Source organism: Impatiens glandulifera, chromosome 2 (assembly GCF_907164915.1).
Source record: "Impatiens glandulifera chromosome 2, dImpGla2.1, whole genome shotgun sequence".
Classification (NCBI taxonomy): Eukaryota; Viridiplantae; Streptophyta; class Magnoliopsida; order Ericales; family Balsaminaceae; genus Impatiens; species Impatiens glandulifera.
This window is the reverse complement of record NC_061863.1, coordinates 54,750,324-54,764,790: the sequence shown is the minus strand read 5'-3', so window position 1 is coordinate 54,764,790 and position 14,467 is coordinate 54,750,324. Positions and strand designations below refer to the sequence as shown.

At 27.1% G+C, this 14,467-nt stretch overlaps 1 protein-coding gene across 1 annotated transcript; it reads left to right on the top strand.

The window, feature by feature from the left end:
- Positions 1-8,800: 8,800 nt before the first annotated feature.
- LOC124928070 (EPIDERMAL PATTERNING FACTOR-like protein 2) lies at positions 8,801-9,633 on the top strand. Its single transcript, XM_047468601.1, has 2 exons — positions 8,801-9,036; positions 9,136-9,633. The coding sequence occupies exons 1-2, from the start codon at positions 8,952-8,954 to the stop codon at positions 9,471-9,473; spliced, it is 423 nt and encodes a 140-aa protein (XP_047324557.1). The 5' UTR covers positions 8,801-8,951; the 3' UTR covers positions 9,474-9,633.
- The last annotated feature ends 4,834 nt before the right edge of the window (positions 9,634-14,467 follow it).

The window sequence follows — 14,467 nt, the reverse complement described above, 5'->3', positions numbered from 1 at the left end:
TATGTCTGCAAGAACATTTTTTGATCCCATTCCAGTGACAGATTTTATTCAAAAAAATTTCCATATTAGAGATCTACTTAGGTCTTTATCTGACCAAGACCGCATAAAGGTAATTTACAGCTTTCTTCTACATTTGATAAGAAATGTATGATTAGGTGTCAAACTGACCTGAACCGAAACTTACATTTGATGATCTAACTTGATGTTTATTTCTAGGTTAAGAAGGCCTTGCGATGAGTTAATGTGCAACTGACACACCTTGAGAATGTAAGGCGAAGAAAAATAACTAATATAACTCAACAACCCATTAGCCAATTGATGTAAGCTATTTTTCACGCTTCAAAGGATGTCTAGTATCATTTTAAGTTTGAATCTTTTTTTTCTTTCTTACTCTGCCAAATTCACGCTTCAAATGGTGTAATTGGAAATGCATCTAGCTGTTATGATAAGACATGGTATTGAATTTGGATATTTAGTACCAAATTCATTTATAGATCTACATGAATCTGTAGATTCTTGATCTCTATATCATGGATGTGGCTTCTTCGTCAGGTAAAACACTTGTATCTATGATCTTCATCTGCTTCTTTTCCTTTTTTTTCTTTTTTTCTCTCTGTGAAGACATTCAACATTATTCTTCTTCTCCCCCAGAGGTTTTCCTGTTTCCTGGCATCAGCTTTCGAACAGATAATGAGCCTTTCAAGGTGTTTCTCCATCAATGAATGTAATTTCCACAATTCCTATGTTAATATGAGTTTTGGTATTGACACTGAAAATGTAATGAATGAAGGCTGCAATGGAAAAATTCACCAAGAAGATAGTGGATATGATGAAAGATGGAGAGCTCTATGAGTCACAAGGGGGCCCTATAATTCTGTCGCAGGTTCCTCCTTTGAGATAAAGATTAATTATAAATTCCTTTCAATTGGGATCTAGGCACTGCAGCTGATTTGAAAAGAGTCTAATGACAGATAGAAAATGAATACGGTCCCATGGAGTATGAAATTGGGGCGCCTGGTGTAGAATACACGAAATGGGCAGCAGAGATGGCGGTGGGGCTAGAGACTGGCGTGCCTTGGGTAATGTGCAAGCAAGATGATGCACCTGATCCTATTGTAAGTTTCTTGACAATAGGTTGTATAATTCCTCAATTGTGTGTCGATCTTTCATCATCTCATCTTGTAAAGACATCGAACTTTCAACAGTATCATCTAACAAACATACTTGAGATGAATGGACAACAAATCTACAATTAGTTGAGTAAAAGTGGCCCCAAAATAATAGTCATTAAAACAACAAATATTTAAACAAAGAGTATTGTTTAAAGAAAGACAATATCAACCTCTCTCGCATAGTCACCACCTCTGGAATCATTAGATTTTGAAAAACTTGTGTGGCCGTTGTTGAAGAAAGGACATGATGACCTATTGAAAGCACATAAAAATGGTTAACACAAACATATTAAGACATAAGCATACTTTTTTTAAAATTCATACCTTAGTATAACTTGACAAGTAAGCTTGTCTAATAATGTGCAGATTAACACTTGCAATGGATTTTATTGTGACTATTTCTCACCAAATAAAGTTTTTAAACCCAAGATATGGACCGAAGCTTGGACTGGCTGTAATGTGCAATCAAGATGATGCACCTGATCCTGTTGTAAGTTTCTTGTCTTAAATGCTTTTATTTTTCCTCCCTGTTGAATCTGTCTTTGTCTAATAATGTGCAGATTAACACTTGCAATGGATTTTATTGTGACTATTTCTCACCAAATAAAGCTTATAAACCCAAGATATGGACCGAAGTTTGGACTGGCTGTAATGTGCAAGCAAGATGATGCACCTGATCTGTTGTAAGCTTATAAACCCAATATATTTTTCCAGGAATTTGATCATTTCATGTCGCTGCAACAACGTCCTATCTTTTGAATTCGATCTTGGTTAAAATACAAGTAATAATTAAATTTTATGACTAATTAATAAAATAAAAAATTTAAATGCATGTAATCTCTTTATTCTTAGCATAATATTTTTTTTTCTATTCTCCAATTTTTTTATTATTATAACGTTCAATTAATTATTTATTGTTTCCCATTATTTTTCAATATTTATCTTTATTCTCATTTTTAATATATTCATATTATATTAATAATTTATTATTATTATTAACATATGATATATAAATATTTTTTTATAATAAATGTGTTTGTCATTTCCATAACATTTAATTTTTAAATATTTTGTCATTTTTTCACATATACTTAATTTATTATTCATATTATTTTATAATATTTGTCTTGATTATCATATTTAATATATTTATATTATATTAATAATCTTTTTATTATTATTCAATCTAAATATTTTTAAAATTACTTTTAGTTGAAGTTATCCAATATAATATTCATCCTTGAGTCAAAGTATGAGTAATGACTATATTTTATGATTTAATAAAATAAAAATAATTTTTTAGGTTAAATATATTTAATTTTTTTAAATACATATAGTTTTATTAGTTGAAAAAAGATGATCTCTATCTTTTGAGTATACGATTTTTTTTTTATATTCCAAACAATTTCACATGATAAAGTTTAATGTATTTAATAATATTTATTTTTAATCACAAAAGAAATAAATAATTTTTTTGAACTATTATTATAACGTTCAATTAATTATTTATTATTTCCCATTATTTTTCAATATTTATCTTTATTCTCATTTTTAATATATTCATATTATATTAATAATTTATTATTATTATTAACATATGATATATAAATATTTTTTTTATAATAAATGTGTTTGTTATGTCCATAACACCTAATTTTTAAATATTTGGTCATTTTTTCACATATACTTTGGTTAATTATAACAATCCAATTATTCACTTAAATATTCTTAATGTTTTTATATAAAAAAGTGTTTTGCATAATATATTAAATTTTCATAAAAATAACTATTTTTTACAGAAGATGCTGAATCTATTAAAAGCTAATACATGATATTTATTTTTAATCATAAAAGAATTTTTTTTAAATATATTATATTTATTATTTCTCATTATTTTATAATATTTGTCTTTATTCTCATATTTAATATATTATATTATTTAATTTTTTATTATTATTCAATCTATATTTACATATAAATATTTTTAAAGTTTTTTATTTTAAGTTTTTTTTTATGTTTATATTTTATACTAACTATTATAATGTCAATTCATATCAAAATATCAGAAAATGGACACACAAGCCTCCATTGGAATTCTAGATTTGACTACGGATGACAACTACAAACATTTAGTTGCAAGAGTTAGGTACATGTGAGATGCAATAAATACTAAAAAAAAATAATGAATTGCTAATTGTTGATTTCTTATTAATAGACAAGGAGGTAAGTGTGTTTAATATTTTGTTATATATTAATGTATGTTAGTGCAAACTAACATGTAATTTATAGGGTGCGGTTATTCACGTCAGCATCGATCGTCAATTTGTTCCAAGACATCGAAACTTATTAAAGGAGGGTAACATGTACATATTTCAAAATTTTCGAGTTGTCAAGTCAAACGCTCAGTACAAACCAGTTCCAAACTCTTTGAAAATTTTGTTTAGCTACGGGACAACCATGAAGTCTGTTTCTGAGATTCTAAATATTCCGAGATATAAATTTAATTTTTCTGATTACAAGGAGGTTATTTCTAGAAGTGAAAATTGCTCACAACTAACAACAGGTAGTGTTTTGATTAACTATTGTCTTTCATTCATTTTTTTTAACTTACATTTTCCTTTTTTATGTTATAGTTATTATAACTCGTCTTATCAGTTTGGGCTCTAAGACTTTTAGCAAAACTGGATATAACACAGTTGCAAAACGTGGTTTAAACCTTCAATTTGATAGGTTGGTCATTTATAAATCTATAAGTTAATTGAGTTCTTTTGCTTTTTTACTCTATTAAATATTTTAATTTTTACATTTTCTATGTGTTATTTTATAGTGGAGAAGATATTAATCTAATTTTATGGGGAAACATAGCCGAAAAAATTGAATTTGTTGAGGGATCTAACAACCAAGATTCTATCGTAATAGTTGTGACCGACTTACTTGTCAAGTTATACCAAGGTATGAATTGTAAAAAAAATATGCTTATGTCTTAATATGTTTGCGTTAACCATTTTTATGTGCTTTCAATAGGTCATCATGTCCTTTCATCAACAACGGCCACACAAGTTTTTCAAAATCTAATGATTCCAGAGGTGGAGAGGTGGTGACTATGCGAGAAAGGTTGATATTGTCTTTCTTTAAACAATACTCTTTGTTTAAATATTTGTTGTTTTAATGACTATTATTTTTGTGCCACCTTTACTCAACTAATTGTAGATTTGCTGTCCATCCATCTCAAGTATGTTTGTTGGATGATATTGTTGAAAGTTCGATGTCTTTACAAGATGAGATGATGAAAGATCGACACACAATTGAGGAATTATACAACTTATTGTCAAATGAGGAAAGCAAGGTTGGTAAAATTGGTATTTCAATATTTTTATAGTTATCTTACTGGTTTATTGGTTAACAGGAATGTATACGTACCGTTGAAGCGACAATCAATAATGTATGCAACTACAATGGTTGGTTTTACTACTCTTGTGATGATTGTCGCAGAAAAGTAACGCTCGAGGGCGTTGTTTTTTTTTTTTTGCAACTCATGTGTTAAAGTTACAAAAAATCCTACTCCAAGGCGTTTATTTTTGTCTCTTTGATCATTAACAAACTATATTCATATATTTGATTATATCTATTTTGTTTTTTCATTAATTATTTTGTATCCATTTTAGATATAAATTAGAGATTGAGGTTGGTGACGAGTCAGGAGCTGCACTATTTGTGCTTTTTGATAGAGTTGTCAATAAGTTAGTTAATATAACTGTTTCAGATTTGTTACAATTACATCCGAGTTGTGACAAAGATTTACCATTGCCGTTATCATCAATGTCATCGCGAAAACTTGTGTTCCAAGTTAAAATTACTGATTACAACCTCAAGAAAAAATCACACAATTTTACAATTATAAAAGTGTTTGATCCAAGTCAATCACTCATTACTCAACAGGTAAACATATTTTGGATATCTTTATGCTCAACTTTGAAACGTGTTTTATATATTAAATTAAATTTTGTTAAGGGAGGAGCATCAATTGTTGAAGAGGTACTTTTTCAATTTTTTCATCAAATAAATTGTTTTTTTAATTTATTTTAATGTCTTATTTAGATATTTGAAACGTTTATATATATTTCATTAAATTTTATTAGGGAGGAGCATCAATTTCAAACAAAGCTGTTAAAGAGGTACTTTTTTAATTTTTTGTGATCAAATAAATTGTTTTTTTTATTATCTATTTTAATGTCTTATTTAGGTTTTGAAATGTGTTTTATATGTTAATTAAATTTTATTAGGGAGGAGCAGCAGACAAAGTTGTTGAGGAGATAGGACGAAAAAGACAAAAAATTTAGTTTTTATTTTTTATTTTACAATTTTTTAATTTCATTTTATGGAAGTTTTTTTTATTAGTATACATTATTAACTATTATTATAATATAGGATATCTTAAATTATACTAGAGTTATACATTTTTTTTTTTTATGAATGTTTGTTTAATATTGTGTTAACTTAAATTTTTATTTTGCTTTCAATAGTTTAAATTAAATCAAGCCTTTTGGTTTGTATTGTATTATTATTATTTTCAGTTTTAATCAATCATTCTTTTTTCTCACATCATGTATATATTTCATAATTAATTTTATATAAATATATTTTTCCTTACATAATTTTTCTATAATTATTTATATATTATTTGTTTATTATTTATTTTTATACAATTTACTTCTATGAAACAATTAATAATATTCAATTTATTTTTTCTATTTTTTTCTCTAATTATATATATATATATATATTATATATTTTCTCTTCATATAAATATATTCTCTTTTATTAAATTAAATATTTTATAAAAAATTTGTTTATATTTTTCTCGTACAACGTAGGGTTTCGTATGTGTGTGCAAATTAATTCAAAAAATTTTTACATCTTTAAAATTTTTTATATAAAATTCTTTTCACTCAGATTTATCATATACATACTTTCATAACAATAAATGTGACTAATTCTTTATTTATATTTATTTAGGATCAAAGCACTCACTATGTCCATTCATTTATATATACTTGTAAGTGACCAATAATTTGGATAGATTTTGTGAATAATAAAAAGAAATGGAATGAGAAAATGATTGGGCAACTTATAATTAATTAATGAGATATTTTAAAATATTCCTCTGATCATTCATGAGAATCTTTTGATGGTAATCTCATTATCATCTTATAAAATTTGAACAAGAAAAAAAGAGTTGATGTAGAAATGTTGAATTGGCCATATTTGATGCTACATATTATATATACCATTTGTTGTAGGACACATCTTTGTCATTAAATATTCTATAGAGATATTTGAAGTTTGTGTTGTATCTATTCTGAATAGTAAGAAAAGTCACCTGAAAATTAGGTTTGGATGGCTGGGCTGGGCTGGGCTGGGCTGGGTGGCTGGCGGTGGGGGACCATTTTTGAGGGAGGGAGGGATGTTTTGTTAGTGTAAAGATTATTATAATGATAGAATGTGACTTGTGAAGATGGTTTGACGTGTAGAAAGCGAGATGAGAAAGGAGAATGAAGCTTTATATCATTTGATCATCTATGATCTCTATTCTATTCATTCATGTGAATATGAGAATATGAATGTGATCGATCCTCAAGTCGCATTCAACACTCAATAATCTCTTTTTTCTCTCTTTGCAATCGCACAATCGCACGGTGTGTGGGATGGGATGGGGTGGGGTGGGGGGCTAATCTATCTATCTCTCTCTGTCTCTGTCATTATTTTACTCACTTTACAGGTTATCTTTTGTTCTATTCCTTGTAATCTTTCTTTCCTTACTCTCTGCCTACCTCTGCTATCACTGTTATTATTTTAACTCGGCTGGCTCTGCTGTAATTCTTTCTTTCTTTCTCTGGCACAATAAACGAGACTCCTTTTCTGGGTTTTCGTTAAGTTTCCATCTTTCGATTCAGCCTCCAAATTCCGATTATGCCTTTTTTACTTAATCATCATTATTAATAAATATCAAGCCTTCTTGTAAAACAGTTGCACAGCCGTACACTCTTTGATTTGCTTTATTAATGCTAACTTTGATTCAGTTTTTTTTTATTGTTTAATATTGTACATCGTAATCTGAGTTATGGTTGAAAATCTTTGCTTAATTCAATAACCTGTCTTTTATATTATTTTATTAAAATATTTTTAAATTTTCTATTTTAAAATTGTAAAGAAAAAGTTAATAAAGAAATATTTTAAATAGTTTACTTGTTGAAATGGTTAATATAATAATTGAAAAGAAATAATATATTATTTAAGATTTACAAAGAAAACTCTAAAAAAAACACAATCAAACAAGCTCTTAGAAAAGCAAAACTGCTTTTTTGGGGCCAGAGTTTGAAAACATCCATGTTCCTCGTTAAAAATAAAATAAAAATTATTTTATTATTACATTTTAATTTTTTTTTTTTTTATCAAACCAAATCTAAATTCCATTAAAATTACCCTATTTAAATAACTTCAAAAGAAGAGGAATATTACCTTTCATTTTGAATGAAAAAGGATTTTAAATAAAAAATTTTAAAGAAATAATGAGTTTCATTTATTCGCAAACACTAGGGTCTTGTTTGATGATGTTAAAACCATAACTATTATTAAGTGCTTTTAAATGTAGCTCAACTTAGGGATTCTGAGTTTGAAAAAAAAAATTATTTAATTAGAATATTAATTTAGATAAAATAATGTTAAAAAAAATTATATATATTAATAAATTTAAAAATATTTATTTGTTAGATAAAATACATAGATCTTAGATACTCTTAGAGCATCCCCATCGGTAGGTACAAATCTGATGTGGACAAAATTTGTACCTGGGTACACTAATGGGGAGATGGGTACAAATAAGGAGAGAGAAAATTAAGTAGCAAAGTTTTGCTACTGGGTACAAATGAGAAAAAGTCAAAAAAAGTGGTCCCCACTCCCACTTTTTTATAAAAAAAATAAACATTTAAAAATTTTAAAAAATAAACCGTTTTATTTAATTTTTTATTTAACAAAATATGATTTATAGTCTATTTTTTTCAAGTATTATTGTGATGATAATTTTTTAAATTATTTTTAAAAATTATTGATTTTTTTTTTTAATTTTTTAATATAATTTATAAATATTAGTTTTATTAATTTAAACAAATTAATATAATAAAAAATAAAACAAGATTACTTAAATTATTGAATTAAAAAATATTGTATGAATTAGATGATGTGGATGGTGGGACCACAATTGTACTTGAGATGGTTGGGGAATAGAGGTATAAATTGAGAGGTATAATTTATTTGTGATGTGGCTGCTGATGTGGCACATATTTGTACCTATGTACGGGTACAAGGATGGGGATGCTCTTATAAGCTAGCCACATGAAAACCTCTCTACTATATTATATACTTTAAAGTGAAGCATTATCATCCTCATTTGTTAATTTTTTCTCTTCGTAAATGACATTGTCTCAGTGGATACAGGCAAACATGGAAGAAAATAAGAATCCAAACGGGACCGTAATATTCTGATTGCGGGTAGTATATGTTTAAATACGTTAGCTGTCATGTTGTATGTATACAAACAGTAAAGTTCTGCTGAGAATCTGTGACTGCACACACCCATACCTCCCTCCATTTCATCATCATCACCATACTCTCTTTCTCTCTATAAGTCTGTTCATTTTGCACTGAGAATTTCATTTCATTTCATTAGATTTCATTTCAAAGTCTTTCTTGTTCAGAAATTAAGCCTAGAAAAAGGTAAAAATGGCCTTCTTCTTCATCAACAAACATCATCATCTTCTGATTGTCATGCTCCTCCTTGTATACATTTTCAGATTCAAAGCCCAAGGTTAGCTAGCTAGCTTGTTCAACTTAATTCATCTCAAATTCCATGTTTTTTCATTAAGGCAAGAACCTCAATTGATCTATTATTGTTCTGTTTATCCAGGCAGAGTAATATTGTTGTCCAAAACTACTGATCTTGTTGAACCATCTTCTCATTCTCAAGAAGAAGAGGAGAAGATGATGATGATGGGTAGTAGGAGAATGGTTGGATCAAGACCACCAAAGTGCGAGAGAAGTTGTGGTTCATGTGGGCCTTGTCAACCGGTTCAAGTCCCCATTGCTCCTCTGCTTCAGCTCAGAGGTCACACAACAAACAACAAAACCCATCTTCACCAATCATCCTTACATGTTTCTCTCCCAACTTATAACCACGATGGAATCACTAATTATAAACCAATTTGTTGGAAATGCAAATGTGGTAATTTCATTTTTAACCCTTAGAGACAATTTTATCATCCATTTTTTTTCTTTCTCTGTAATTATTTTTGTCAACTGTTTTTTTCACTTGTAATCTCCCTGTCAGGTTTTTCGGTTTTTACTTTTGTTGTAAAACCTGTCTTGCAAATTTGCGGTTACACTAATTCAGGTTAACTGATGTCATGACGTGTCTGATTGATTGATGTGGTTTTCATTTTACTTGAGTTTTGCTTAAATTTGATTTCTGCTTAATTCAGAGCTTTTTTTATAGTTAAAATCGAACATAAAATCTTTGTTGGCATGTTAGGAGGAAAACACAACTATAAAGCTCTTGAAAATGAAAATTGATGTTACCATTACATTAAAAAATATATATATATATATATAAAGATCATTCAACTAATTCCTTGACATCGATAAAACCAAAAAAAGTGTTTGATGTCTCTCCAATCAAGATTTTGTTTTTTGAACTCTTTAAATAACACAAATTAATTTACTAATTAAAATATTAAAATAATATTTATTTAAAAAAATAAATTTTATTTTATCACTATGTATTAATATTCTTTTAAGATTTTATTTATAAAAAAATCACATATCCTTAAAATCATTGTCATTATTTTTTTAAATAACTTAAACTAAAAAGAAAAAAAAACTTGATTTTTTTTCATTTAACATGATTTTGGAGTTTTTAACTATCTTATTTCTTAATTTATGCCTGTCATTTTAAATAATGTATTAAATAAAAAAGATTTGTTTCCAACTTATTCAAACATTAATGACACCTTTTAATATGAAATTTTTTAAGGTACACATCATAAAAAAAATCATTTTGGTAATGGAACTTTGTCTAATTAATTTATTGGCTTCGGTCATCTTCAATATTAATTCTTCACAATCATTTTTTAAAAAATTCTTTCAAGTGGAGAGAAATGGGAATTAAAGTTGAAAGAGAGAGAGAGTGATATAGCCAAAGAAACCGCTTATGAAACATATATAGCCTAATTTATGCAGTACACTAGTTATAATTACTATTAAAGAAAATTTACAATTTTTTCCTCACTTTTACATTAGAGGTTTTGTTGATCTTGGGTTATTGAAAAAAACATTGAGTTATAAATTTAAAATATTGTTTAATAAAAATAAATTATTTATGTTGAATTACTAAAACATAATATTAGTTATTTTGGGTTAGACTTAAAATTAACTTTTTCGGTTCTATGATATTTTTACCTTACACGATTGAATTATGGATTTGATTGTAATTAGTTGAACTTTCTTTCATCGCTATCGTTATTGTGTTTACTGTTTTGTTTCAATCCAATTAGTTTCCGTTTTTTTCAAACATAGTTACTTCTCGTTGGATAATGATTGTTTCAAATTCACTTTAGGGTTAATTATCAACATTTTTTCACCTAATTGATAGGTGTTGTTTTATTCTTTTTACTTGGAATGAAATTATTTTCTTATTAAATTATTTTTTTATATATGAATTTATTAAAAAATAAAATAAAAGATATCTAGTTTAATTGATAAATTGAGTTATTTGAATATGTACTGATGCAGGGGCGGATCCATGTACAAAGATACCTGGGCTGTAGCCCGGGTAGTCTAAAATACATTGTATGTTTTTGACAATAACGACGGTGTTTTCCCGTCGTTATTGATGAGTTCCCCGTCGTTAAAGAATAACATTCATATTAAAACTTATATTATTATCAAGTTAGCCCGGATAGATTTTGTATAAAAATATTAGCCCGAGTGGATTTCAAATCCTGACTCCACCCTGTACTGATGTGATATATTTTTTTATTATTAAATAATCTAAGAAAATCAGGGTTTAAAAAAGTTTTGTTTTATACAATTTTTCATTATAGATAAAATATAATTTTTAGAAAATGCCCGATGTATCGTTTTCAAACTTGCAATTCATATGTTTTGTAGGAAAAAAAAGTTAAAAATAGACATGGATAAAGATGGGTCATCTTATAATGCTATATATATATATAGTTGGCAAATGTGCCGACATCGATCGTTTGATTTATTGCAAATTGTTTTCATTCATAAAATAAGAAAAAATAAAATAAAAAACTAAAACTCATCGAATGAATCAAAACGACATCAACCACAAGTGCACGTGTGATATGGGACCTCTCAGAAAATTCATTCACGACAATAATATTCATTGATGGACTTGTCAGTGATTTCATATATACCCATTATATGAAAGAATTATTTGTATTCTGTAAGTTGAAAGCTCTTAAACAAATTTGTTTCATTCACTTAAAAATAATAACATCCGATATTTTATTGGTATTTTTATTTAAGAATTTAGAATTACCTAACTACAACCATAAAAACTCTTTAAATTAATATTCGGTAAATTAATAAATTATCTAAAATAATAAATTTGTCAGGTCCGACTTAGGCGAATGTAAAAAATTAAAAAACTTTATAAAATTAATTTAAAACATCTTTTTGGAGTGCAACTATCCACTAATATTTAATGTAGTCCCTTAACTTATATTCTTGATACAATTAGACATGACAACTCACAAAATTGGGCAAATCAATAACAACAAGTAACAAAAACACCAAATAAAAATTAAAAGAATCACCTTAGAAACTCAAAGAAAATGTAATCTAATTAAGTTTTACTCTCTTTTAGGTAGCTTGATTTACAAGCATGCCTAACATGTGTTTAGATATTTTTTTTAAACATTGAGTTCCGATTCTATTTCGAAATGCGACTAATTTTCTCGGGATAAGCAAAAAAGTCTGCAAGCGTACTTAACCAATTAATCAGACAAACGGAACTCGTTGCCTAACAGACTCGAATCCAAAACCTCACAGAGGCATAGAAATATTCACCTCATTTTTTCGTTAGAATCGAAGAGGGGATGATTTTTATTAGTATTCTAAATAGAAAGTTCCTGTGGAGCAACTCAACAACATGAGACCACGGGTAAATGATCGCGAGTTGTCCTTCTTAGTGCATGCAAGCAACTCACTCATCTTGCATGAAACGGCCACATGAACATGGTGCCAATCATTATTCCCTTTGGTATCTTCACGGTGTCTTGTGTCACACGTTCTTCTAAGTAAGTGTCATGAATAACATAACAAACTCTTAAATGAAAGGAGTGAAACTCTTAAAAATTCTTACAAACCACAAGTACTTTAGTAAATTCAAATTACACAAAATATGGACTCATTCCGATTATACCTAATATTTATTTTCATATTTTCATTATACCCACTTCTCATTGCAAACTATCCACATTTTTTCATCAAATTCACAAATATTTAATTTTATAAATATAATATGTATATATAATTATAATTATAATTAAAATTAAACATATAAATAAAATTAACTTAACTTAAATTCTATACATTAAAAAACATATATTATATAAACATTAATATTAAAATTAAATACAATAAAAATAAATAAAAAAAATGCATTACATAACCAATAAAATGCATTATTAGACATTAAATATTAATTACAACAATATTATAGACACAGTGAATTACGTCTTGTATATCTTTTGTTTTTTTCTTTTTTTTTTCTGTATTCCACCAACTTTCATTTTGAGAACCCAAATATATATTAGAACCACACTAATAAATATATTTTATTTAATTGAATTTTAGTTTTGTTTAAATTATTTATTTTTTTACGATTTAATTTTAATTATATATATATAATTAAATAATTTATAAATTTAGAGAGAAATAAAATAATTTGAAATAAATAATGTGAGTATAACAGGGAAATGAGAATATTAGCTAGGCATATGCGGAATGAATACATAATTAATAGAACCTAACTTATTAGAAAACTATATTAAACCTCTTTTTATATAAACATAATTAGAATTTCATAATATTTTCAATAACCCTACAGTACATGCTACATCAAATAAGGTATATTCACAAAATTAATATAATTTAATTCCCTTGCTTGCAAGCACGTTGTCTTCTAATTGAATACACAAACACATCCTACCTTAATTATCAACCACTACTATATCATTTTAAATTTTTAATCCTTATACTTTTTCACTATATCTAACTAGACAATACAAATATTAACTCAAGTTTACGTTAATTTAGATGTGGCAATTTAGGTAAATTTTAGGTTGGCAGGTTCGGGGGTTGACAGGTTAATGGGTTCAACGATTCTAACCTAAACCTGACATGTTTAATAATTCGGGTCAAAAATCTCTAACTTAAATCTGACATGTTTAATAATTCGGGTAAAAAATTTCTAACCTAAACTTGACTTGTTTATTTGTGTTTGACATGAACCTGATCCGTTTGACCCAATTTATAAACTCAACTCGAACTAAACCTGATGTAATTAATTCATATCTCTCTATTTCAATTTAAAATGACATTAATACAAAATAAAAATGAAGTTAAATCACAAATTCACTTATACAAAATAAAAAAAAAAATGAGTGAGTGACTAAAAAAAAATAACATAAAACTCAACTAAAAAAACTTGTAAACAGGTTATCGGGTCTACTTTGGGTTATGTCAGGTCGACCCGATTTTGACCTATTTATTAATCAGGTTAAACAGATCGACCTGATTTTGACCCGAACAAAAAAATACATGACCCTAACCTGATTTTTTCGTGTTCGATAATGTATAATTAATCTTAAACTATTACATATACATACCATCCTTTTTCTAAACATTAAATCACTTTTACATTGTTATTTGGTTCAAATTATTATATATTTTTAAATGGTTAATATATGTATGAAAAAGAAAATGTAATCAATAATATACACAGATTAGACCACAATGTAAAATCAAATCATTTCTATCAAAGTCTCTCCAACATATCCCCATCTAGGGAACACATCATTATACTTCTTGGAAGCAGCATTTGGCCCACTCATTCCAAATTTTCTTCTTCCATTCATTTTTATGTTTTCAATATTAAATTGGTAATTTTAATTGGACAAGAAGAAATATAACTTTTTACAAACTGCCCAAAA

Coding starts and splice junctions, on each gene's coding strand:
- LOC124928070 (XM_047468601.1), top strand. CDS start 8,952: ATGGCCTTCTTCTTCATCAACAAACATCATCATCTTCTGATTGTCATG. Junction 9,037..9,135: donor TTTCAGATTCAAAGCCCAAG/GTTAGCTAGCTA, acceptor CTGTTTATCCAG/GCAGAGTAATATTGTTGTCC.